We start from the raw sequence: 27,521 nt of genomic DNA on the forward strand, positions 1-27,521 counted from the left end.
AAAGAGGGGAAGAGAGATGAATGTGTAGAGGGGAAAACACGGTAAGGAGGCTTAACTTGTAACACCGATGCTCTGCAGAGATACATTTTCTGTGGAATCACCATGGCCAATAAGGAACCAGCACGAGGTGATTTGCGTGGACACTTCCAGCAAATTCTCACATGTGCATACAATAATTTCTCATGCTGGGAGCATCGTATTAGCATGTTCACAAGCTCATAAACTTTCATTTAAACACACACACACGCACACACACGCACACGCACGCACACACACACAGACGTGCTTTATCTCCCTGGCTCTCTGGGGACAACATCCGGAGTCTCATTGTCCTCCGACTCATCAGGAAGTGCTTAATTGTAATTAATTAGCTCATTTGTTTATGCAAATGTCTGCAATTAAGTCATATTGTTTGTTAAAGAGATAATCTCCTAAATCGGGAGAAGATGTCCTGTATGTGAGCACAGGCCATGTTCGTCTAATTAGGCACATTACTCTAAATTTGTAATTAACAGAGCATAATTAGGTAGAAGAAGTAACGTATACACAATCCATCAGTACAAGTGCTAAGACGCGCAGACGAACTGCACGGTGTGCAGAGACCCTGAATGTGGCCAAGAATCAAAAAGACACCAGCAGTCATGACCTACACCTGTAGCAGAGAAGTTTGGAGAAGTTTACCCAGTTAGAGATCTGCTGCGGAGTCAGGCCTGTGGGCGATTCAGGGACCGTTGGAGTTATTGCCAGAGTTTCAGTCCCTCATGAAGTCGTCCTGTCATTTGCTGATAGCCGTAGCTGAATTCTAGCATGCGGTGCAGATACTGATTACACAAGGTCTGCATTACAAATGACCAGGTAGTGTGTGTTTGGTTTGTGTGTGTGCAGTCTGTTTTCTGTCTTCATATCAAACAGCTCCACAATAATAGAGAACCTCGATCAGATTAAGCAAAATGATATTAAAACATTGGGTGGGTGAGGTTAAAGTTCATATGTAAAAGGGTCAATTCAAATCTCACGAAGCTCACAGTTAAAGACTAAATGCCATTAAGGTGGTGAGCTTGTGTGTATAAAGAAAGAAAGAGAGAGAAATAGAGAGAAAATAACAGAGCGACTGGAACAATGTTTAGGGTCAGAATTGTGGAAAATTGAAGGGTTAAATCTCTTTCATTATTACTTTTGGAATCGGCCTAAGGGGATGCAAGTATAAATGATTAGAGAATAAGGCAGAAAGGAGAGAGAGAGAGAGATGAAGTGAGATGAAGACAGAGGAGAAAGAGAGAGATTTTAGAGCAGACTCATATAAATCAGAACAATCATAACCTCAGGACACCTCATGACAAAGAGGAGAGAGAGAGAGAGAGAGAGAGAGAGAGAGAGAGAGAGAGAGAGAGAGAGAGAGAGAGGACAGAATGATAAACAGACACTCTGAAACATGCCCTCTTTGGCCACAGAGGATTATATTCTGTGATTATATTCTGTGATTACACAGTGATGTTAGTCTGACAGTCTCACCTCCCCCTTCAGTTCAAGTGCAAACTTCAAGGTGTGTGTGTGTGTGTGTGTGTGTGTGTGTGTGTGTGTGTGTGTGTGTGTGTGTGTGTGTGTGTGTGTGTGTGTGTGTGTGTTTGTGTGTGTGCGTGCACGCGTGTTTGTGTGTGTGTGTGTCAATGTGTAGGTGTGTGTTCAAGGGTGTGTGTGAGTGTGTTTGTGTGTGTCTATGTGTGTGTGTCTCAGATGTTGTTCCCAGGACTGCGCTCTTCTGGATGAAGATCTCAGATGTTGTTCCTAGGACTGCGCTCTTCTGGATGGAGATCCTGTAGGTTGTTCCTGGGATCTGCTGGATGAACTCGCCCACTTTGGGGATTACAGCAGATTACAGCAAAACCACATCTTCTCCAGTTCTTCTCTCAGTTCTTGGGATTTCTCCAGCTTTTCATGTTCCTTGATCCTGATGTTCCTGTCACTTGTGATTATTACATTTATCACTGTGGTCCTCTGCTGCTGTTTGTCCATCACTACTATGTCTGGTTGGGTTCCATCACCCTTTTGTCAGTCATTCTCCACCACCTTCAGGTTGTGATTCACTGTCCTGCTAGCATCTGCTGTTGTGTGCTGGACTCTCTCTCATCTTTACACATCCTGCATCTGTGGGAGATCCAGCCTCTGCTATCTGGTATTGATAATAATGATTAGTGCCTCCAAATCAGACATAACAGTGGTACATATCACACACACACACACACACACACATATATATAGGAGTGAGTGGTCTGTGGCGGAGGTGGCTGTGCCCTCCCTGCGACGTGATTGGTGACCAGGAGAGGACAGCAGATGAAGCCATCGCACTCTAATTGGTTTTTAGTTTTAATTTCTTTGTGTTTAACACAAATAGAATAGTTGCGTTAATGCTGGATGGGCCACTGTAATAAGGTTCTATGACCTGCAGGAATTCCTAATCATCAATTGGAGCACAAGTCTAATGACCTCCTAATCTCATACACTTATTAAGAACATCCGTCTCTCTCTCTCGCTCTACCAACCAAGCCCCATCCCCTCACACCTCCACCCCCTCACACCTCCACCCTCTTCTGCCTGTGCCCTACTACCTCTGTGTGTCTTTTACAGAAAGCTAATTAAAATAGCCATTTGGCAGCCCAATGCCCTAATTGCTATTCCCATCATTGCGAGTCGATTGATGGGGGGGGTGGTTGTGGTTGTGGGAAAAAGGAGAGATGAGTGAGAGAAAGATTGATAATGAGATAATGAGTCATTAGAAGCGTACATTAGTGTCTGCTGCCATGTCTAATGCCCTCTCAATCAGTTTTAACTTTCTTCTTTCTTCTCCCGTCATCTTATCTCCTGCGTCTCTTCTGCTAGTGTGTGGTAGGGAGGAAGGTCTTCTCCAGGCTGCCAGGGGATTTACTCACGAAGCTGAAGCTTCTTTCTTTACTGCAATGTTTCTTTCTGTTTTTTGTTTAACATGGGGAGTTCGCTGCCTCCAGTCTGAGGAGCAGAGGCGGCAGATACTGTAAATGTGTCTGCTGCTCCCTCTAGTGGTGGAATACCGTCACATCTACTGAGGTTAGAAAATATTGCTGACAGTAGATAAGTTCGTTTTATAAAAGACGTTCTGAGGGTTTCTTTCAGTTAGGTCCAGTTGTATTATCTTCTGTGTTCATGTTGTAAAAATATACACAAGAAAAGATTTTTTTATGAATTATACAAGAGATTGGTAATCACTAAGATATTCAGACAATCAGTGCAATATTCTGTGATCACTGATCACATCCTGCCCAGTACCTGATTAGATGACCCTGGGCAAACCAGTCCACTTACTGCACAGATGTTTCTGACTGCTGTTTCCCCCAACAATTACTGTTCCTAATGTTATGCAAAGAGGAGATTAGTGGAAACTTTAATGACCCCAGGAAGTGATCTGTGCCTAACCATCAGCGCTCGGAACAGCAGAGCTGAGACAGACATTGCTATAAAAAGAGAGAAAGAAAGAAAGACACACACACACACACACACACACACACACACACACACACACACACACACACACACACACACACACACACAGTGAGAGTAAGAGAGAGAGAGAGATCAAAGAAAGAGAGAGGGGAAAGAGAGATAAAGGGGAAGTGAGGCTGCATCATAAGGAATGGGAGAGAACGAGAGAACAAGAGAGAACGAGAGAAAGAAGAGTAGTACTGTATATGGGTGTTATAGTTCTGTACATCATGAGGTCACTTATTTTTGTTTAGTTCAGTTCATCATTCACTGTTCTAGTTTACCAGTCTCTGAAATTAAATGACCTGTCTCATCCTTAGGGATCAGGACGCTTAGGGATCAGGACGTTTAGGGTGCAGGACGCTTGGGGATCAGCACGTTTAGGGATCAGCATGTTTAAGGATCAGGACACTTAGGGATCAGGACGTTTAGGGTTCAGGACACTTAGGGATCAGGACGTTTAGGGTTCAGGACACTTAGGGATCAGGACGTTTAGGGTTCAGGACACTTAGGGATCAGCATGTTTAGGGATAAGCATGTTTAGGGATCAGGACGTTTAGGGATCAGGACGTTTAGGGATCAGGACACTCAGGGATCAGGACGTTTAGGGATCAGGACATTTAGGGGCGTCGTTCCTCTCATTACTGGTGTGCGCAGTCAGAACCTGACCACTTCCTTTCCCATGTTGGCAGAATCGTTTCTTTGCTGGATCTCAGTATCTGGAGAATATCTGGGAGCCTCCAGGACTAGAGACACAGAGGCACCCTTCCCTGCCTCATCCAGGATACACAGGGAGCGAAAACATATGCTGGTTGTGTGCGAGAGCAATTGGAGCGCCCCCTTGTGTCAGCTTTGAGTGAGTGACGCTTGTGCAGGTGGGCAGCTGCAGGTGGGCAGGTCTCTTTATGCCATGGTAGCTGACCCACAGAGCCTCTTGCAGGTCACTGAGTGGGATAACGGCCAGCAGCAAGACACTGGTGCCCAGTGCGGCTGACTCCTCTCCCACAAACCTTCTCACTGCCATGTGTCTAAACTGGGCCAGTGCCACAGTGCTGGGCCTCTGGGTTGGCCGGGCCAAGACATCGCCTCCTCACCGGGCTCAGCAGTGCTCAGCACAGTTACCTCCATCCCTGCGGGAGGCGCTGGAAGCCTGCACAGTTTCTGCAGGAGGTTCGGGCAATAAAGTTGGTTTGCTGAAACGTACCCAGCGCAGGTTGTCGACGCGGCGTGCCAGGAATAGCACCCACGGACATGCCAAGGTCGGTCAGAGGCCGGTCGCAGCGGGCATCTCTCAGCCGAGCCATCTGTGTCTTGTCCACCTGCATGGGGCTTCCATGCTACAGGTGAGTTTGTGGTCTACCTGCCAGAGGCCCGTCTATGCCGCCACCTGGGCCTGGCCTGCTGGGGCTGGTCCAGCGGCCCTGCGAGTACCTGCAGATGGAGCGGTCAGACTGCTTCGCCTCCACATGTGTCTTGACCAGCTGTGCAGGAGCCAGATCTCAGTCTGCTGGATCTTGCGCATGTAACTAGGGTGATCAAAATACATCAGGACCTCACCAGACCTTCTGGACCTCAATGTAGACACCTCCACCCCTGCACGTTCACCAGAACACGGAGTAAACACCTCCACACCTGCACACTCACCATCGTTCACCATATAAACACCTCCAGTTCCAGAACCTACATACCTGATGCTCACACTTCCTCACCCGCACTTACAAGAAGATCCCAAAGAAGAAGACATCAAGGCCTCAAACAAGCACCCATGTCGAAATGCTAATGGAACTCCACACAAATACTAGGCAACAAGGTCAGGTTAGCAACCGGGCTAACACAGTCGGCTTCTTTTGCCTTTCATGGATCTACCATCTTCCTTACAAGCACCAGTATGAAGTTGTGACAAAGAAACACAGACTATAATGATAAACACAGATTATAATACCAGTAGGCATTTGGCCCCAGCAGACAATAGCATGTTTTACAAAGGAATACCACTGTTAAACTAGGGTAGTTCATCTTTTTGTGTTTCTAAAATATTTTCCCATTTAAATGACTTAGCACTTTGGTTCAGTTATTATGAATAATATGATAAGGTGAGAAACCATTGCGCTTGTGTACACCACATTCATTAAACCTCAGCATTTCTTAAAGCACTTTAAACACTTTTCTTTCTCATTTAAAGGTTTACTTTTTATACATGCAGCCATTTAACAAGCTTTATGAGGACACACATGCCAGAACATGTGGACATTCAAGCTCTTAAATCAGAACCATATGTGTAGGTTATGCTTTTAACACTCAGACTGGGGTACCACACTAAAGATAAAGAGCCATCTTGGTGTTATGAACAGCCTGTGGTGAAACTCATTGCTTACAGTAAAAATCATGCCATAAAGCCCTATCCGGACGGGATTAGTTTTTCAGGGGGACGTCTGTGAAAAATATTTCACCCTTGTACTCAGTGATAAAACTCTTGCATCCGGACAGCAATTGAAAAAACAGGAGGACCCGTGAGTTTTTGGCTTTCTCGGTCACATGACATCGCCTTGTCACGTGATAGCATGTTTAATAATGTCACACTGCCAACTCTGATGATTCCTTTTTAACTTTTAACTTTACTACTGTTCAGTTCAGCATTTAAGATCTCCGTTTAAGTTAAGCTATTTTGTTAAACCAATACAGAAAACACATTATAAAAAATCGCTAATGAATGTAAATAGCTAAATAAATCCGTTAAATAAAATAAAATAAATCCATTAAAAAATCCAGTAAATCCATTTTCGCTCGCCGCTGTCTTTACGTGGATCTCCGTGAAAACGCGCGCCCAACGTGTAACTACGGTGCGTGGCAGTGGACATATAGCTGTTTTATTAAACGCGAGGTGATGTCTGCATGTATAAACTCAGACATGTGGATCCGGACGGGACTAAAATTACCAGACGACCACGGAGTACAGCGAAAAACAGTAGGTAATTCCGCCTGTAATTTTCTCTGAGGACGTCTGAGAAAAACACGGACATGCTCGTTCCGGACGGGATTAAAATCACAGAGGACCCCCCGTAAAAGTGAAAATTACCCCAGGACCCCCTGAGAAACTAATCCCGTCCGGATAGTCTTAAAATCAATGTTTAATTTTCATTAGCTAATTCATTGTTGTTTAAACAGTGCAGTGCATTATCGTAACCTCACACTGTACTGAAGAATCACTTGCTTGTAATAAATCTCCCCTCTTCAGTATGTTTGTTTAAATGTAACTCCACTTTACTGTGTGACACATCGCACTAGTCCACAGTATTGTATTTTACCTGGCCCAGAACAAAGTGTCAGGATATACAGGAGCTTCAGGACTACATCATCCTGGTGACCACTGCAGTGCCAGGGGGCGCAGACATGATGACCCCTGTGGTACTGATGGGCTGGTTCAGACACACTGGCTGACTGGTGACCACCATCACAGGTACGTTATGATATTTTATCTCTCTGTGCATCTGACACCATGAACACCAAATACAGCAACAGGAAATCATAATGTCCTCAAACAGGCTACCCTGAACACACACACACACACACACACACACACACACACACACACACACACACACACACACAAATATTATTTTTCATTTTGTTTGCTTTTGTTTTCATTTTGTTTATCAGAACTGGACAATCAAGCCTCTTAACCCTAACACTAACATTCACTGTAGTGTACAAACTATTTTCACTGTTTATATTGGATGTAATAGTTTAATAGGTAATAGTTTTTCAATGAGAAGGTTTTAATGACCATTTTCACAGTGCAGTGAACAGAAATGTTTCTCTTTGTTTTCCATCTCCTGTCAGGCTTGTACTCAGACCACCCTGCTGCTTTATACCCCTGCCCCCCTGCCCCCCTGCCCCTCTGCCCCCCTGCCCCTCTGCCCCCCTGCCCCCCTGCCCCCCTGCCCCCCTGCCCCTCTGCCCCCCTGCCCCTCTGCCCCCCTGCCCCCCTGCCCCTCTGCCCCCCTGCCCCTCTGCCCCTCTGCTCCCCTGCCTCCCTGCCCCTCTGCCTCCCTGCCCCCCTGCCCCCCTGCCCCTCTGCCCCTCTGCCCCCCTGCCCCCCTGCCCCTCTGCCCCCCTGCCCCCCTGCCTCCCTGCCCCTCTGCCCCCCTGCCCCTCTGCCCCCCTGCCCCCCTGCCCCTCTGCCCCCCTGCCTCCCTGCCCCCCTGCCCCCCTGCCCCTCTGCCCCCCTGCCCCCCTGCCTCCCTGCCCCTCTGCCCCCCTGCCTCCCTGCCCCCCTGCCCCCCTGCCCCACGACGTCTCTCACCTTGATCCCGTACTTGTTGCGCACGGCCGTCCTCATGGAGAGCGTGACGGGCGGCACACAGACGGCCACGCCGCACGCAGCCAGCATCCCTGGACCCAGGATGTCGATGAGGGGCAGACACAGGCCCTCCCCGAAGTCAGCCGTGGTGGAACAGGCGAAGCACGGACAACACCAGAACGCATAGCAGCCTGGAGGCAAGACCCACAGCTTAGAAACCAAGTACCGCCCTCGTCAGCACGCGTGAAAGGCCCCTCCAGGAGTCACTTATGAGGACACAGTGAACTTTTCAATTAACTGATGGCGATTACAAAAACCATGACCAGAGTGTGTATGCTGCAGTTGGAGGGCTGGTGTGTGGGGACTCTACGGGGGCTGTGAGAATGGTGTCCACTCACAGGACTTCATCTCCATGCAGCAATCACACAGGCCAGAATTCCACTTTGAGGTCATCTGCATCTGGTTCTGAGTCACTACAGTGGTGAGCTCCATGGTCAGTGAAGGTGCTTCTGACACTGTGGAAGGTGGAACAGTCAGTATCAGTGAAATCTCATGCACAAACCCATAGTACTAGTATGCGCACTTTTTTGTTACCCCGTGACATTATCCGGAAATATGCACAAGAAGTGTTTTCACAATGAGAGTGTTAGCATTTTCTGACAGTGATGGTGAACCTGTTCATCTTGTTTAAACCTTGAATGGAAATACGTTCATGTGCACTGCAGCCAAACATTATGACTTTCCGCTCCTGTAGTTACTTACGTAATGGTTTTACAAATGAAATGAGTAGTGCTATTCACCGTCATTTTGATTCGATATTTCTTTTGGACGTCTGATTCCAGGCAAGTCTGGATCAGAAACCAATTTCACAATCAAGCCCTTGACAGTAAACTGAATATTTTTGAAAAGATAACTAACGTAACTCTTAACAGTTATAAACCCGACATATTCAACAGCAGCGACAATAAGCTGATTCATTTCCCAAGACGATTTGTATAAAATCTCAAACGTCAAAGTCATTATGTCATTATGCCATGACAAAAAGGACACATATGACACCACTTCTTGTTATTTGTGATCATATTTAGATTACAATATTTTTTTTCAAAGCTGTCATTTCTGTGTGTTGTTTCAAGAAAGTACCAACATCAATAAATTCTATAATCAGACAGTCAGTCATTGGTGGGAGTGAACACCCACACACCTGAGCTCAGCGCTCTTACCTGGACGAGCTGTTGCGGAGATCACTGTTGACCTGAAGACTCTTCATGGACTCCTCCCTTAGTTTAGCGAGTGATAGAAAGAATGCTACACTGCTACATCTTGCGCATTTCCTTAAATCTGATAAGCATGAATAGACTGGATCCTCATAAACTCAGCTGCATCCTCTTAAATCTGCTTTTTTATTCTAACTTAGGAACAGGGGTGAAAAAGGGAAAGTTTTTATGGGCATTGGGGCAGTGTGTTTCAGCCCTGGCCATGACTCGCCTGAACCAGAGTGTTTCTACCAACACTCCCAGTCTAACTGGGCTGAGGTGGACTGGGAGATGGACTGGACATCAGAGAGTCCACAAACTCACCACTATGTTACGTAGCGTTACTTTAATCAAAACCAGACGAGGGGCCGTCATGTAAGGAGCAGTGGTAATCACACACACACAAACATTCAAAGACATGAATAATGCAAACACACATAAACTCTACACACAAACCCACACATGTACACTACCAAACACACACTTACACACTTTACTGTAATACAAGAAAGGCTCTCAGTGTGCGGGCCTCTTCTCTCTCCTCTCGATAGCTGCTTCCTTCTTGGTGAGGTAACATCACCCATCATGCCTCCCACCACAGTATGTATGTGGTATGTCCAGCAGGTATCTTCTCATGGACCACAGCACCTCACCAACAGCCGAGGCTCAGTGAGTCAGAGCTGTTGCGTTTTTATGGACATGGACCTTCTCACACCATGACTAATTTGTCTGCTTAGAAAAAATGCCCAATCACACTGTCTGAATATTCATGGAACATGGGTGTGGCTTTAAAAAACCGAAGGCTCCTGATAGTCAGTGTATGACACGGATGTGCAGGTTTCTCCGGTTCATCGTGCGGATTTGGACTTTCTATGAATTTCCATTTCTTCTTCAGATCCTTTGTCATTCCCATCTTGTGCCTGTACCTCACTCCTGGACTTTCTCCACTAGATCCATTTCACATGATCCAGAATTCAGCTGCCCTCTTAAACTTCACCCTTCACACACTCCACTGGTGTGTTCCTTCACTGGCGTCTAGACATTAGGGTCTAGTTGCCCCATTAAACCCTAATGGTTAAATACAAAGCCAAAAACAGGCCAGTCCACACGTACCTGGCACCCTGGTCTCTCTCTACCTCACATCACATACCCTTCATGCCTCAGATACACCTCACCTGAACCACACCCTTTGAAAAGAAGCCTAAGGCAAACTTTAAGACTGTTCGCTGTACTGGTGCCCGGGAGAGAGGAGTTTCGGATTGCTAGCAGACTGAAGACTCACTTATTCAAAACACACTTAAACAAGCACTAATCTTGCCTTTAAGGAGAAAAAAATCCTCTTATATTACTGTTGTATCCATACTTGCTTGAATGATCTCATGTTCTCTGACAGGACTTCATCTTAAACTCCCACACCAAGACCAACGCCCGGTCTTTGACAGTGGTATCTTTGACTTTAACCTTTTGTACTGGCTATGAAGCAGCCCACGAGTAGATAACAAAACACTTCTGTAAGTCGCTCTGCCAAATGCTGTGAATGTAAATGTAAAATGACATTTAGCTTTAGGAATGTTTACACTCAACTAGCACTACAGGTAAAAGGGAAAGTTCCACTGAGGCAACAAAGCATATCTACATGGTGCTCTGTACAATAGCATCTGCTCAATTCTATAAATGTAGCTATACTTGTAAATGTCATTTTTACTTAAGCACTTTAAGTATTCAGTACAGACCGAAGCAAACCAACCTTAGCAGTTTTATTGTAAAGTTTACACATGGTAATTTGCAACAACAAAGTGGCAAAGGTGGATATGTGAACAGATCAACAATGAAGGTTTCATATCTGAGAACAATTATCTGCACCATATTGCAACTCATGTCAGTGTTAACTGTTTTCAATGTGCAACAGTCCACACTAGATCTGTTCAGAATTTTGATGCAGTACAACAGTAAATACAATAAACCCATTTACTTCAAAATACAGACTAGAATCAAAACCAAGGGGCCAACAGCCAGTGCAGAACCAGAACAAACCTCACAAATAGAAACACAAACAACACACTTATCAAAAGACTCATTATACAAATATTTGATAAATATGGGCAATACTTAGTCAAACTTCATGGAACTCAGATTATTACCTACATCAGAAGGATTAGTGTGGATAAAATTAAGAACACAAGTCAAACACTGACACAGTTCCATATAAAAAGCTTCATCTGGACTCAATACTTTTCAACTAACACCTTATGCAGCAGCTACTGAGCAGGTCTGGTCCCAATGAGGGCGATCGGTATAGCACGACTGTCCATCTCACGAGCCATCTGACACCAGGCACAAGCAGTACAGAAGGTAGCAATAGCACAGTCTTTACAGATGGTGCCCTGTGAATGAACAAGCCCACACACACACTCAGATGATTTTACACATTCTGTTTCTCTGAAAACCTGCGCATACTAAAGTCATATAGAATGTATGTTCCCTGTACCTTTATGCCATAGCGATGGCGCATTGAGACCCTCATCGCAAGAGTGGCAGGGTGGGCGATGCCAAAGATGTCCAGAAGGGGGAGACATAAACACTGCCCATACTTTCGAGTTTTTATGCAGGCGAAACATGGACAACACCAAAAAGCAAAACAACCTGGAGAAAGACGTTTGGGGAGATGGTGAGTGATAATTCTGGACAGATACCCACACCACACTATGTATTAGTCTACGTAGTTAAATATCATGTTGTTCAAACCATCACTAAATGCCTCTGTAGGTTCTATTTCCACCAAAACCTAATATGACCAACCAAACAGTTGTATTTTAGCATATAGACAGCTTTCGTGTTTTGCCTCTATCGCTCCCTATAGAGAAAGCGTATGGACGGGCGCGCACGCACACCCACACACGCACGCACGCACACAGAAACACGCACACACGCACACCAGTGTTCCTTACATTGAGGCACGTTGTCACAGCAGTCGCATATACCCGACGTCCACTCATCAGACACGCGTGAGTCCAAGACAGCCTGCGGCTGAGTGAACACCACCTTGGTTGTCATGGTTGCTGCTGAAAAAGGCACAGAACTGATCAAACTCAGTGGGTTTGACTTTAATCTGGGTAAACCACAAGGATCCAAAAGTGGGCTTGCCTTTATTTTGTAGTAAATTACATATTCAACACCCGTTACATTCTAGGACCTATCTGAAGTATTCAAAGCATGTAATTTGTTTATTCTTGCCGTTTTGTGCACTTTCATAATAAGTTTACATTAGCTGTGAAAGTGTAATTAGCTCAACTCTTAATAAACGACAGGATCACAGATATTTCAGGCATTTAAAAACAGGCATGTCAAAGAACCACCAACAGACCTATTGCCATAACTAAGTTTCATTTAGTTAATCTCCACTGATATAAATAATAAATAATCTCTTTTGCCCATCGCCACTGACCTGAGAGATCCACTTATCTGATGAATGTCGGTGTAGAGATAGGCGCAGAAGGCAGACTGGTTCTGCTTTATACCGAGAGAAAGATTTGGATAGTAAGACTAACTAAACCTGTCCGACCTGATCACACAAATATCCCGCGCTGCGCTCCTGCACCTGAGTGGGCGGAGCCGTGGAAGAATGCGACGTCACGAGCGAGGAACGCGAAACCCTCGTGCACGCGCAGCGTTACGACACACAGCCCACGTATGTCGACATGCCAGAAGGTTTCATTCAGTAAATATGATGTCCTGAGAGGACAACAATTAGTCGTTAATCCACTTTCCATTTCTGAAACCAGACGTCTTACTGGACGGTTCTTTAACCGCGTGCTGCAGTTTGTTTGTTTGTTGTCTACCTTTTCCTCTTTTGCAAATTGTGATGAGATATAATTGTGTATTTCTTTGCAACATTGACTATCATAGGAGCAGGAGCGGAACGGATACTACTGGTGCGATTATTTTCTAATCCCAGTCGTTTAAACGTAGTATCTGAGTACAACATGGTGTTTTTAAAACTTCAATTTGCAGTTTGGGTTTAGGCAAAGCAGCTCGTGCCGTTGTGCGTCCTGGGCTCGTGAGAGGTGGGGAGCTCCGTGGATGATGGCACATACCCCCTTAACCGCATCCCCCCTTAATCTCATACCCCCCTTAACCACATACCCCCTTAACCTCATACCCCCTTAACCACATACCCCCTTAACCACATACCCCCTTAACCTCATACCCCCTTAATCACATACCCCCTTAACCTCATACCCCCTTAACCACATACCCCCTTAACCTCATACCCCCTTAATCACATACCCCCTTAACCGCATCCCCCCTTAATCTCATACCCCCCTTAACCACATACCCCCTTAACCTCATACCCCCTTAACCACATACCCCCTTAACCTCATACCCCCTTAATCACATACCCCCTTAACCTCATACCCCCTTAAGACCAGACGTGCTGTGGAGAAGCGACTCTCGCCCAATAGGCTGCAAGCGTGTTCAATCAACCACGAGAAAACGGTGGAAACGTAGCAGTCTGTAGCCCGACAGTTACAAGAAAACCGTTTAAGATGTTTTGCATGTGTATGTTGAAGTGAAGACAAAAGGGGTGTTTTATTTCTTTTGGGCTAAAGAAACATACGACTCGTTTTTTTTTTTTGTGTAAACTCAAACTGGCGTCGTATGAGCGGTATTGGATCAAAAAGATCAGTTTGTGTTCCGCACTTTTAGTTCATTTTCTTGTGCCGCTATCATGACCGATTCACTGATTTTACGTTGTTAGCCTGGAGCCTTATTCGCTTAATCATGCCGCGTTCTTTATAGTATTCTGAGAGAGTCTTGGACATCTTTGTTATCCATCTAAGACCTCCATCAGTCCTGGATGCTGTACTGTTGCGGAAGTAAGGAGAAGGGGGAGGCGGAGCACGCGCGCGCGGGGCAGGCGGTGCAGAAGACGGTGCAGCCGCACACTGACACTACAAGAAAGCGAGAAGAGCCTTCACTGGCCGGGATGTACGAGATGTCCGACATGCCCGAGCTCCTGCCCCCGTCCAGTGTGTTCGAGTCTCTCCGAGCCGGTCCCCATGTCCACCCGGAACCGCAGCATTTGCGGGGACAGATCAGCCGGGACTGCCCGTGTCCGGAGTCCCCGCAGCGGAGTGTAGGCCAGAGGGCTCCGAAGCTGGGGCAGATCGGGCGGTCCAAACGAGGTGAGTACCTCGCCAGGCCACGCTGGACTCACAAACACTCTTTTTGTGGCTGTCAGATTGGTGGGAGTTTACCAACTCGGACTTTAACTTGCATTAAACTGTGTTTTTCAGTCGTGATTGAGGACGAGGACTTGGGCGACGTAATGGACAAAAACGGACAGGTCCCCGTGTCCCTCAGCCACGCGCCGGCTTGAACGCTGTGACTAATGTAAGGTGTGGTCCAAGTCTGGGCCGAATAATCCCCCTCTGCGCAGTTCTGGTAACGAACTGTCTGTAAACGTTGGGAGTTTTTTAAAAGCACACCGCATCTAATACACTGTAGACGCATGCGCGTTACCTGTAGTTTATCGGCAGTTCACTGCGCATGTCCGCACCGACACGCGTGTGGCAGTTTGTAGACCTGCTTAAAACTCAGTTTCAAATAGTGGGAGTGGACGTTTAACATATGTAGCCAAAAAAACGGACTGACCCAAGTTACAGACCAACTACTGTAATCAATGTGATGTTTCACCTTCAGTTCTTATTGTAGCTTAAAGGCCAGTTGTTTTTGACTTAAAAACAGACTACTTCTCTTGACAGATTGCACTGTTAACCAAAGGTCTGCATTTTCGGAATTTATGCCTTATTGCCTTTGATCAAAGAAACTTGGTGCATTGACGTCAACGTTAATGCAGGTAGCATGTGTCCGTTTGTGGCTTTGGTTTTGTGGTTAGGTGTGTAATGTGCATTACATGCGTGTTTTTTCACTTTATATTTTGTTGCGTCTGAATGTGACTGCATACTTGACAATGTGGATACAACTATTAACGATTTAAACCAGCAATCGTATCTGCTGCGTGTTGTATAGTCAATTAGACTTTAAGCACATACAACATATCGAAATAACATGTTAAATGGACAAAAGCACATGAGCTCACTCGAATAAAACCTTTAAATTCAAAATCTGAATGTTGACTTTATAGTTGTCATGAAATGTGTTCAGTGACCACGAGGTGGCGACCAAACCAAAGGCATGCAAATGTGAACATGATTTAATCTGGGGTGTCGACGTCTTCGTTGAGTTTTTGTTTGGTCCTTTTCCAACTGTAACGTTTTAGATTTCCTTAGTTTTAATAAATTATAAAACTCAAGTTTGCACCACTTCATCTGTTTATTTACATAAAATTCACTGAATAAAATAACATTTTAAAAAGATTTTTCAAGGTATGAAAAAGCCTGATTGGAAACATCAAGAGGTGAGTAATAATATCTACATATATTTGACCTGATATGTTTACAATAAAAATGACTCATTGCTTAGACCAAAGAGGGCAAGGCATTAAACAGCAAATAAGCCTGACAAAAAAACAGATCTTTGTTCTACGAGGCAGTCAAACTAGCTACAACTATATACCTCACTGCTTCATCATTCATAGGGCTTAAGGGAGGGTAAGTAAGATTTGGATGCAAATTGTCCCTCACAGAACAGGCCTTACCAAAAAAAAAAAAACCCTATTCTGGCTTTCATATTAACAGAGTTATGTTTTAACTGCCCCTTGCTTTGGGTCTTCATGCTTGGCATTGGCATAAAACTTCTGAGAGGACTCTCAGGTTTGAAGAGAAAAAGAATCTTACTGCAGAATCATGAAAGAGGCACCCACAAACAACAAGTGGGGGGTGGGGGGGGGTACTGTTCGCCAAGACCAGCTCTCATTTTTCCATTCTGAGGTTAAACACTCCCAGACTCCCACCGGGACGTCTCCTTCTACTAAAGGCCAATTACAGAGGGCTTATGGTAAATTAAAACTCTAGGAAAATGCACATTTTATCAAAGTAACAGTAATAGTTTATTTTAAAATAAGTTGGAGGGGAGGGGGGTTGGAGCAGGGATAGGCCGAGGTTGCCCATCATCTACCATCTCTGGACAGAAGATGTCCTGGTACACTAATCAGAAAACCTTGCCTTTGCCTCATGGATGTTTGTAAAACCAAATGTAACGCTAGTCTCAGATCAGCTGTACAGGAAAACTTCTACCAGCACCCTGAAACATGTGACCACCTTAAGACCAGCCACCAGGGGGCACTCAAACGTATTCCCTGGTGTTGCTAGGGGGGCGTGACTTGGTCTTGGTCGGGTATGAGGAGCTGGACTTGGTCCGGGAGCAGGATGCCGCCAGCAGACCCCCACCAATAACATCCAGGAAGGCACCAGCCCACGCCACAAAAATGGCCGCCCCGAACTCATACCTGCAGGGAAAGAGGAACCAGTATTTAATCAGGGCGACAGACAAAACTTCCTGCCTTTAACAGAAATCTGCTTTGGATAGGTCAAGCATTCTAACCAAATCAGGAAGATTAAAAGGGTGCACCTCCGCTCCAATAGCAACACCAAGCAGTTAACAGTAACTACGCTATCACACATGTGCCAAGGTGGCGGCAGGTGAACACAGGGTGGACTGGCAGAGCAGGTTAGGGCCACACATTACGTACTTGGTGTTGACTGGTGTTAACGGGCTGTAGAAGTCACGAATGACCTGGTAGGAGATCCAAGAACATGCAATGATGGCACAGAAAGCTGCAGGAGACAAAGAGAGAAACCCGTGAGTCTTGAACGAGACGTCCTAAAAAAACATTTCACACAGTGCAGAAATATTCAGGGAACTCCATGTTTTGAGGTTTTAAGTCAAACTTGCCTCCCACGAGGATGACGATGCCTCCGGTAATGGTAATGCGGGACCTCTTCATCTTGTCATCCGATCCACAGTTTGTGCACTTCATGCCCATGGTGGCCACACCCAGTCCCGCAAAGGACAGCAGGAGACTCACGACCATCAGGGCCCGCGTGGCCTGGAGAGCACCTGCACACAAGTTGGGGAGGGGCAAATTAAAATTATTATTATTTGACCTTTGACACTCCCAAGACTGTAACACTATTACTTGATATGTTTAAAAGCTAAATGAGGACAAAAAGTCATGTTTGGTGCTTGTTTGAAATCTTTGAAAAATATAGTGGGTCCAGATGGGACAGGAACCCTAAGCTAGATTATCCATTAAGCAACTGGTCTTGAAAGTCATTGTAAACTTCAAGAGAAACTACGATACATCTATCTCCTAAACCTCAAAAAAAAAAAAAAAAAGCTGCTTTTGATTCGTAATGACACTTGCGCAAACAGCTTCCTCTGGGAAGGGCAGATCTACTGGAAAGCCCCACTGTCGGGGTGGAACGGGCTCGTCCAACATTTGAGTTGCCATCGTATGTGGCACCGTCTTCAGGGCATCAGAACTTCCTTCAGCCTTCTCTACGTGCTGCTTCTGAGCTCCCTGACTGCACAGTTTTAAGGAGTGTTTATTCTCCTGTTCATGCTCTCGAGACCAAGACCCATCCCCCCCACTCCACCTGCAGTCAGGTGCAACACAAACTGGTTTCATCCGGAAACTTCCTTAGAGAGAGAGAGAGCGAGACAGAGGGGGAGTGTGTGTGTGTGTGTGTGTGTTAGAACAGAACAAGACTAACCAGTCATGAGGAAACAAGAGTCAGGTTTCATTGTACAGAACCTCCCACCATCTCTTAGGAAGCCCACAGGCTTGGCTTTTTCTGTGCACTCTGACCACACAGTTTTGGTATGGAACAAGGCCATTCCAAACAGATTGGTCAAGAGGAACCTGACAACACTCAATATGAGGGAACGGACAGACCTACGGGCAGTAAAGAGAATCAGCTGCCATCCAGCGACTTTTGCGTTAACTGCTACATAGATCAAAAAGGCCCACTACCTCCAATATAACCATATGGCAGTATTCATACAAAGCAAGTGCAATGAGGAGAGTTATCAAAACTGGCATGTGTATCTGTTTGTAGATGTCATAAAATAGAGTACCTGTGATAAGGCCTTATCAAATTATGTGATAAAGTTAAAACAAATAAATAGCCGCTTACTGACACATTAACAGCAAAAAAAAAAAAAAAACGCTCAAACATTCGTAGCCTAATCAAAGTTGAAAAGCCAGACCCAACCACGGAAGGTTCTGTGAGAACATGGGCTTGGTTGTTAAGGAAGGGCTCACCACAACAGGGTGAGCAGCTGATTGCGATGACGGCGTTACTGGTGTCTCTAATTTCGGCAACTTTTTTTTTTTTTTTACTAAAAAGATGTTTACACTGAAGGTGGCTAATTCCTTAGAAAATATAAGCTACATACTTTGCGGTTGCAGTTTGAGATTTGCATAAATTGCTAACAAGCAAATGACGTCGCCCCACCCCTTACTCTGCCCCGCCCCCAGATACCGAGACACGGGGGGGGGGGGGGGGGGGGGGGGGGCTGTGGAGGAGACGGCCCGTGTAATCATTACGCTAGTAACTACGTAACCCAGGCGTATCGGCACCCTACATTCGACATTTTCGTTCTGGATATTCAAAGTCTGAATGTTTAGTTGTGCTGAATCTCATTTTGATGCTACACTTAACATTTATTAATAGAACACGGTTCTGCTCATATATTGGGCTCAACAGCCAACTTTAAACGTCCGTGCGTCCCTTTGTAAAAGTTCCGTTTGAAGCCCGAGGCATGGGTTCTTTAAAACACACCACTCCCTCTTCTGAACAGTTTGACACACACACACACACACACACACACACACACACATAATCAGAAACTGGCTTTACATATGGGCGTGACTAAAACCAAAATCTGCTTGTAAACGCGCAGTGAGTTGCGCGCAGGCGACCTGATCCCCGCTGAAACCCGACAGACAGGTGCAGGCTCCACGCCCAAAATGCGCTCCTTTATTTGGGACATGTGTGATACAGGAAAACGGTTTCTTCTACATTCCTGTGAGGGTGAACACCAGCACACACTCGTGTACAGTATTGTAATGTTAGAAAGCCTAACGGTGCTTTAGGTGTTTAGCGCATCTGTGACCAACCCTATGACATACACCGAGACTGTATTGGCTAATAGAAATGAAATGGCAAACTACAACAGAAACCGCGTTCATCTTTGGTTGGGCAAGTGGCACAAAATGGGCACATAATGCATCCAGAAACCCTTAGAGCGGCGTGAAGAGGTAATCTTACAATGAGCCGCAATGCGCATGCGTCGCTCTCACCAGGAGCTCTGACCCTTTTTCTTGCTCCGTCACCAAGCAACAGGTTTTACAAGACGGTGCTAAATCTGCATTTTGAACTAGACTGTAGGTAAAAATATCGTACAAATGGAAACCAAACGTACCGCTCGTTTAACAAAACCCATGTTAAACTTTACTCGTGTTGCTTTGTGATACTCACTGTTGAGCTGCAACATGGAGTCGTAGACCTTGCATTGCATCTGCCCGGTGCTCTGGTAGGCGCAGGACATCCACAGCCCTTGGTACATGGCCACCGCCGTGATGATGTTGTCCCCCACGTAGGCGGACATCTGCCACTGGGGCATGATCGTCCCGGCCAGGAGACCAATCACGCCAAGCAGTGCCAGCACAAATCCCAAAAGCTGCAAACTTTTATTTGCCATGATCTTAAACTAAAAACAACTAAAACGTAGGTTGACCTCAAACGCCCAGGAACACCTACACCAAGCTGTAGGTATAAAGATCTTCAGAAACGTCTGTATTTAAAATAATTCGCCGATCTTGCTCCCTTAAGTCTGTGTAGCCAACCTCAGATTTTTACAATAAAGTATTAAAAATCGACCCAGTCGGGTAATCTCCCGGAAACTAATATGTAAAAGTCCTCAAAAGGTCCTATAAAAGCGTCCTACGAATTCCCCTTTGCAGGTGGCGATGGAGCTCGTCAGGCACCTGTTGGACGGAACCACACCTTGAATACGGAGCGGGTAGCAGGTTGGATGGTTTAAGGTAGCGTGAGATCCGGGGCGGAGACGCTTCTGGGTTTCGCCCTGCTCGCCTCACCACGTCATCGTTTCGAAAGGAGAGAAACTAGTCTTATTTTCACTGAGATCAGAACCAGTTTGATCCCACTGTAGTGATTTGTAACCAAGTCAAACAGTCAACCAGTGACTCATTTTATCAGCTGCCCCTGAAACGCTATTCAAATACGTGTAATGAACAAGGCATTTTTAAACCTGTAAAGAAAGTCTGTTAAATATGTTAAGAAAACAGGGTATGTAGATATGTAAATATGTAGAAAAAAACAGGGTTAGTACACTGGCACTGATGTATAAAAGATAAGAACCAGTCATTTTATTGTGTTCCTACAGTCGCTTAGACATAAACTGCGACTTTGTTTTGTTTATGGGTCACTGTACAACCGGAAAGCCTCAGTTAATGAAACCGAGTACGTTCCTTTGAGATCTGGAACCACTATGATATATCTTTAAGAATTAATATAATAAAACTAAAATATAGTTTTATTATATTAATGTTCAGATTAAGCAGGAAAGCCCAGTTCATACAGTGTAAGGTAGAACACTACTAAATAATAAATCATAGACGATAAGGGCAATAATTACAGAAAGACGTAAAATGAATAACTAAACTCATTTTCAGACAGATCGAACTGCTGTAGGAATTATGGGAACTTCTGCGTTATCTCCTAAACTGTGAGCGTCCAATGAGAAGAGAGCGCAGTTCCGCTGCACAGCCGCACCACGCGTTCAGGTATCGGATGACATTTCGTGCCGCTAAAAGCGAGTCGTTTTGGCATGAGATTAACCCCACCTGACACACTTTCGGTTATGATTTAAATTCCAGCGCTCGGTAAGCTCCTACATCCACCCTGAAATTCCAACGTTATCTTCCCGGAAGATTTAATGATACTGATATTTCAAGCGAACTTCGTTTAAAACGTCATTATTTGAGATTCCGTAACGCCCTAATTAATTTGACTGTAATGCTATAAATGATATTTCATAATTGCACATCCTTACATGTCCCTTTAACCTGCCCCCGTGTACATTTTCTTAGACTTTGCCAAAATTAACAGAGTTTGATTAATTTGAGTTTGAATACATTCCAGTTGGCTCCACACATAGAAGAAGATTTCTAAAGAAAGTCAGTGTGCAAAAATAAAATCTGAGTTACTTAAAATCTTGAATTTCTGAGGAACCATTAAGACCTCTTTCAAAACAAAGGAAATCTCATTTTTCCTCATTTCCCTCATGATTTAAGCTATTTCCTATGTACCATCTGATTACCTTTGTTTAAGAAGCCTAAGGCAGATGGCTGTGATGGAAAATGCCATGTCGCCATTTTACTGATATACACATTATTTTTTAACATTGCGTGCGACCGAATGAGGAAGTCTTGGGTCACTCTCGCCTCAAGAGACCAGAAAAGAGAGGAAGAAAGAAGAAGCCGGGGATGAAAACATGTTCTCGACAGAAACAAAATGTGGCAAAATGTGAAATAAAGAGTGTTTGGTGATGTGACACCTTGTGTTCCTTACACTGACACGCTCCTAACTATCCTTACAGAGACCCGGCTATTGTGACGAAGAATCTCCACGACAAGGCAGATGGCTGAAGGGTTTCAGAAGGTTTAAATGAATTCTGAATTGAGTTAAATCCAATCTTGGCTGCACTGCACACAATCACACACATACATAAAGACAGGTACATGTGCACACACACACACACACACACAGCAGTGTGTCATGGCAGAAGACCTTCATGTAAGTGGCAAAGTGTGTGATGAAAGTTGTGAAAATATGTGGTTTAAAGATAAACAGCCCAACTGCGAAAGACTGCAGCTGGGAGACGTGTACTGGTCCCCTAAGAACTCACACAGCTACTGTGGTTAAACACTCTGACTGGACAAGAACTGAGCTCACTCTCACACACTCTGTGAGCTGTGAGTGATAGTGTGTTGCTTTCAGCTTTCTAACATCCCCATGTCTCCTTAGCAAAACTTATTTCTCCACAGTATTATAATTTTTTAAATCCTGTTTTTGGGACAGGTGTGTGTGTGTGTGTGTGTGTGTGTGTGTGTGTGAGAGAGAGACCTTGTAAAACTGATTTCATTTTTGTGTATCCTCATTAAAATGTTTGTCCCATGTCTGGCATACAGTGTCTGTACAGTACAGTTTCAGTTTTGTAAAGATGTGTTCTTTGTCTCCTTCCCCAGGAAAAAACATGCTCAGGTCAAACAGGTTTTTCAAATAACACACACACACACACACACACACACACACACACACATACTGAGCATTACAGTCATATTGCTGGAGACACACACACATACTGAGTGCTACCGACCCGTAAACACACATACACCCACATATACTGAGCGTTACAAACAGTGCTAAAGGCGCGCGTGCACACACACACACACACACACACACACACATAAATTCTCCACACCCCCGACACAATCAAATCAGACATACACATTTCTCCATCACATATCCTCACGGCCCAGTGATGTGCGGGTGAGATATTTCACACACTGTGCTGCTCGCTGTCCAGGCTGCTCACAGTGCAGGATGCTCCCACTGGAGGTTTATTCCTGCTGCCCAGCGCACATGCCCACTTCCTATAAATATCTTCAACATGGAAGTTCAACAATCATCTTTTTTTCATCGCCCCAGTTCTCCTGGCGCTGGTCAGAGTAGCGCCTTCGTGTCTGGGAGCAGGAGCGACGGGGAAATAGACTCGGGTCTTATTAGATACACTCAGTTAATTGTTTAGAGTTCCCAGTAAAGTAATTGAAACTGTCAGTGTGTGATGGCTTACAATGAGGGAACAAAACAATCCTTGATCTGGAACCAGGAAGAACGGTGACAAAGCCAACCCAGAACTTCTTATCATCATGGCATTATTGAACACTGTTTTTAACAGTCACAATTGTGAATCCAGTAGGGGGTGCAATGTTTATGGTTTGGACATCACGGCTTGGTATAACAGTTCAGTACCAAAATCAAAAAATAAATAAAATCAATCCTGTATGCGGAGGGCTGTTTTGTTATTTTAAACAGACAAAGGTGCAGGCTACAGCGTGTTCTACCTGTTGTCATCCTGCCCCCCCCGGGGTAGTTGGGAAGGCCTGTGGGGTAGTTAGCAGTACAGGGTAAAATGTCAGAAGTTAACACTCTCCTATAGGTCATATGTTTGTGTGTGGCTGGTACAAAAATGAAAGAAAAAGGGGTCACAGCTACAAAACTGAAACGCATCTCTCACAATATTAAAGTACAAAATCAATAGATAATAAAGAGAATTTAATTTGATCCACACAGGCTCTCAGCCCTGATGTGCACATGCTTGTGTGTGGGGTAATGTCCTAGGCCCTGTGTGTGTGTGTGGGGGGGGGGGGGGGGGGGGTGTCGTGTGTGTGTGTGTGTGTGTGTGTGTGTGTGTGTGTGAGAGAGAGACTGTGGTGTCTGGTGTACGCTGTTTGTGATTGGCTGTGGTTTTCCACTGAAATGTTATTTGTGTTATAATGGACATCATACTACTACTAATAATAATACATCCAATAACCATAAGAGCCATAACAACCAGTTTACATAGTCTATACACTTCCAAAGACCTTAATGGTCTCATGGAGATCAAGGTGCCTTCAACTCTGAAGTGCTCACATGTATGTGAGTATCCACCACCATCATATGCTGCCTGAACATTCTGATGTATGTGAATCTTCCACATTGAAAACCTTCATGAGGTCAGTGTGAAACCAGAAATGTGCCTGTTTATTTTCTGTCATCCGGTGGTCTGTAGATCTCTAACCCAGTGTTTTTCCAACCTTTTTTCAGTTGTGGCACCCTTTATATGCATGCAAAATTTTAAGGCACCCCAGTTTACAATGCGTTAAAAACACAGTTTTGTGGGGGGGGGGGGGGGGGGGGGGGGGGGTGGTGAACGTAAAATGGACACAGATTAAGTGTTATATCGCAATCTATCGATCGTGGTTGGCGCCAGAGCGAACTAGTAACTCATTGAATCATAGATATGGATCAGATAAATAAACAAGATTTTTTTTTCGGATGTGAGATATCGGAAGTGTGGCGTGAGAGCGTGTGAAAACGGTCAAATGCGTGTGTCTCACGCTCAATGCGTGAGAGTTGGTAACCCTGAAAACATACTCTCTGCAACCATCTCCCGGCCAACATAACACAAAAAAAGTGATTATTAAGACAGCACATAAATGTGACTTACAGTCAGTGGGAAACCTGCGTACCTCACGTGCTGACATTGGTAAGGGTCATATGCAGGTCATATGCACGCTTTGAGCGTGAGACTCACGCATATTTAGCGATTTCACACGCTCTCACACCACACATGGAATTTCTCACGCTTGAATATTATTATTATTTATTTTTTAAATAATCTAATCGCCGCACACCGCAGCATATTCAGCCAATCCATCGGTTGTATATTATAACAGGTTGAACCAATCAGAATATAGATCGCGCTGTTTCTTGGTAGACTTTAGCCACCCCGCTCCCCAACCACACACACACACACACACACACACACACACACACAGCCGCTACACTAACCATTGCGACATATTCCAATCCCCCCCGCCTGAAAAAAAGCTCACGCCCACCAAACTTGAGAGATCTGGTCATATGAAATATGATTTTATGATTTTTAAAACGTATAATAACTTAAATTTTTAAAACTATAGTTTTTTATTTCACATCAGAATATTTTGACGGCACCCCCGATGAAGACAGACGGCACCCCAGGGTGCCGCGGCACCCCGGTTGAGAAACGCTGCTCTAACCAACTGTAACTTGTCTTCAACAAGCGTGTGTTTGTTCAAACACTTTAATTTCCTTTTATTCTGAATTTCATAATTTTTGAAGATTATCAGTCATTACACTATTAGTCATTGCTAATATTTTTAAGGGTGTGTCATGGTAAATCATCTGAGTTCTGGAAGGCTATGGTTTGTGGTTTGCTTAATTCCTTTAAGCAAGTACTTCCACCACTGGTTTAGTTTTACTTTTAGAGAGAGAGAGAGTGTGTGCGTGTGTCTGTCAGTTTAGTCTTAGAATAGTTTTCTATGGCTCAATAGCTAATACTCAGCATGTTCAAACATGAACAATGAAACAAATATTGCACATTACCCGAACCACAGACCCACTTCTGCTGCCACAATGCCGATTTGTGGTGCCCCCTAGTGGACAATCCTATAAGAATTACTCTTGTAGCTGTCATTTCTTTTGCTGGTAATGTGACCGCCCTTCTGAATGCAGATCATTGGAATCTCTCTCTCTTTCTCTCTCTCTCTCTCTCTCTCTCTCTCTCTCTCTCTCTCTCATCCTCTCTCTTATCCTGGTTCTGACAACAATGAAGGCCATTTCCATCCTAATGAGATCTTGAGGGTGAAATGGAGTGAGGGACTGAGGAGGCGAGGAGTCGTCGTGTGCCACCGTGAGATAAAGACCGAATCAACAACAGCGATGTTAATGTCAGGAACACACAGGGAAGGACAGTGAAGGACAATGTGTTTGTTTGTGTGTGTGTGTGTGTGTGTGTGTGTGTGTGTATTATTACTCATTAATCCCATTTAGTGTCCTGATGCCAACCAGCAAGAATCAGCAGAAAGCGTCAGACTGCGGCTGCTGTAATTACGCTCGTGATTGGTTTTTAATGTTCGTCTCCTTCAGGGGTGGCCACACCGTGCCCAGCCAGCCAGGAGTCCTTCTGTAGATGTGATTCGCCCTTGAGAGCTGACGAGCGCACTAACGTAACTGCGCTGTGGCTCACAGGTCCTTCGGTGTTCTCGGACACCAGCCATCTCGTCGTTTGGTTCTGCCTGTGCTGGCGTTTCTCGGACTACTCTGGGATTTTCCTTTTCCTTTCCCTGACCTATTCATCTTCATTAGCAGCTCGCTGACTCCTTTGGCCACCAGATGGCAGTGTAAGACAAACTCACATGGTTCCTCTTCACTAAAAATGCTTCTAAGAGACATCGGGAAGAGAGTAAGTACTGGCAGTAGGACTGTCTGATGCTGGTGCCACGTTGAGAGGCCCAAGCAGCTGCCCCGAGCTCTGGGTGCTTTGAGAACATTAGCAGAGTACATTTGCATATGTGTGTGTACATGTGTAAGCTCAGTGAATCTCAAGAATATAAATCATGGCACAAAGTGCTTTGAGTATGTGTGTGTGTGTGTGTGTGTGTGTGTGTGTGTGTGTGTGTGTGTGTGTGTGTGTGTGTGTGTGTGTTTGATGGCTGAAATTAGTAAGGGAACCTCTACTTCCAGCTTGGCCACAGTAACACTGTAACTGTAACTCCCAGTATCCAGCTTGGTCACAGTAGACAGCTGTAGAGGATGAGGATGAGAGCAGTGTGTGGAGGTGTTCCCCCCGCTCACACACACACACACACACACACACACACACACACACACACACACACACACACACACACACACACACACACACATTCTCACATACACCCTTGCTCCTCTGGGGATGACCGTGTGAATAATGCATGGATGAATTATTACTTTTAACAAGCAGTTTTACTCTAAGGCCTCAGAGGCAGGGGGCCAGGGGCCCAGGAGAGTCTCTGAGACTCCGAGTCTGCACCCAAGTGCATTTTCATATGTGCAGAAAATGTGCCGGTGAAAATTACGCAGCAGAAAAAGTAAATGTGAGCGTTTAGCGTTTGTGGTTTGGCACGTGGAGGCGCTTTACTCAGCAGGACTGTGGATTGTCTTTAAAAGGAGCATCTGTGTGTTACTCTTGTGTCAGTTTTCCCCAGACCAGAGGCAATGATAATAACCTTTCTCTATCTCCCCTCTCTCTTCCTCTATCTCTCTCTCTCTCCATCTCTCTCCTCTCCTCTCTCTTCCAACCTTTCTCTATCTCCCCTTTCTCTCCCTCTATCTCTCTCTCCATCTCTCTCCTCTCCTCTCTCTTCCAACCTCTCTCTATCTTCCTCTCCCTCTCTATCTCCCTCAGTTTCTATCTCCCCTTCTCTCTCTCTCTCTCTCTCTCCCTCCCTCCCTCCCTCCCTCCTTTCGCTGCAGTGCACTGTGTTCCCCTCTTGGATCTAAACGCAGTGCCGTCACTGCGGTTCTGCTGTGGGACATTAGCATCGTTGTCAGTGCGAGACATTTTAAAGCTTGGAGCAACTCCATCCCACTGAAGTGTTGTGGATCCAGTGAAGTGTTGTGGATCCGGTGCATCTACTGGTGTGCAGTGGGATCCAGTGAAGTTTCCAGTGCAGTGTTGGGATGCATACTCCAAATACAAGTATTTGGTCACCAGACCTGTTACAGGTTAAAACATAAATACGTGAACCTGCTTCCACATTAAAGCCATTGGCTCTAATGAAGACCCAGGGATCTATTGTGTGCACTGCGTTGGTTTGCTTTGTAAAC

At 45.1% G+C, this 27,521-nt stretch overlaps 4 protein-coding genes across 5 annotated transcripts; 1 reads left to right on the plus strand and 3 right to left on the minus strand.

The window, feature by feature from the left end:
* Positions 1-2,564: 2,564 nt before the first annotated feature.
* On the minus strand, positions 2,565-9,176 carry LOC143525435 (placenta-specific gene 8 protein-like). Its single transcript, XM_077019416.1, has 4 exons — positions 9,037-9,176; positions 8,212-8,328; positions 7,817-8,004; positions 2,565-7,061 (listed from the first exon to the last, which is right to left on the minus strand). Exons 2-4 carry the CDS (start codon positions 8,303-8,305, stop codon positions 6,861-6,863), a joined length of 483 nt encoding a protein of 160 aa, XP_076875531.1. The 5' UTR covers positions 8,306-8,328; positions 9,037-9,176; the 3' UTR covers positions 2,565-6,860.
* Positions 9,177-10,812: 1,636 nt separating this feature from the next.
* Positions 10,813-12,750, minus strand: ponzr2 (plac8 onzin related protein 2). 2 transcript variants are annotated; one of them, XM_077019420.1, is made up of 4 exons: positions 12,515-12,750; positions 12,018-12,128; positions 11,558-11,712; positions 10,813-11,453 (listed from the first exon to the last, which is right to left on the minus strand). In XM_077019420.1, the coding sequence occupies exons 2-4, from the start codon at positions 12,121-12,123 to the stop codon at positions 11,328-11,330; spliced, it is 387 nt and encodes a 128-aa protein (XP_076875535.1). In that variant the 5' UTR covers positions 12,124-12,128; positions 12,515-12,750; the 3' UTR covers positions 10,813-11,327. The 2 variants fall into 2 exon arrangements, with proteins under 2 accessions (XP_076875535.1, XP_076875534.1); XM_077019419.1 differs by having other exon boundaries at positions 12,018-12,131; positions 12,515-12,745.
* Positions 11,684-15,385, plus strand: LOC143525437 (uncharacterized). The gene is made up of 3 exons (XM_077019418.1): positions 11,684-11,737; positions 13,911-14,255; positions 14,367-15,385. Exons 1-3 carry the CDS (start codon positions 11,686-11,688, stop codon positions 14,447-14,449), a joined length of 480 nt encoding a protein of 159 aa, XP_076875533.1. The 5' UTR covers positions 11,684-11,685; the 3' UTR covers positions 14,450-15,385.
* Position 15,386: 1 nt separating this feature from the next.
* Positions 15,387-20,038, minus strand: cldn7b (claudin 7b). The gene is made up of 4 exons (XM_077019417.1): positions 19,518-20,038; positions 16,927-17,091; positions 16,724-16,808; positions 15,387-16,480 (listed from the first exon to the last, which is right to left on the minus strand). The coding sequence occupies exons 1-4, from the start codon at positions 19,738-19,740 to the stop codon at positions 16,318-16,320; spliced, it is 636 nt and encodes a 211-aa protein (XP_076875532.1). The 5' UTR covers positions 19,741-20,038; the 3' UTR covers positions 15,387-16,317.
* Between the last annotated feature and the right edge of the window lie 7,483 nt (positions 20,039-27,521).

This window comes from Brachyhypopomus gauderio, chromosome 10, assembly GCF_052324685.1.
Source record: "Brachyhypopomus gauderio isolate BG-103 chromosome 10, BGAUD_0.2, whole genome shotgun sequence".
In the NCBI taxonomy this organism is placed as follows: Eukaryota; Metazoa; Chordata; class Actinopteri; order Gymnotiformes; family Hypopomidae; genus Brachyhypopomus; species Brachyhypopomus gauderio.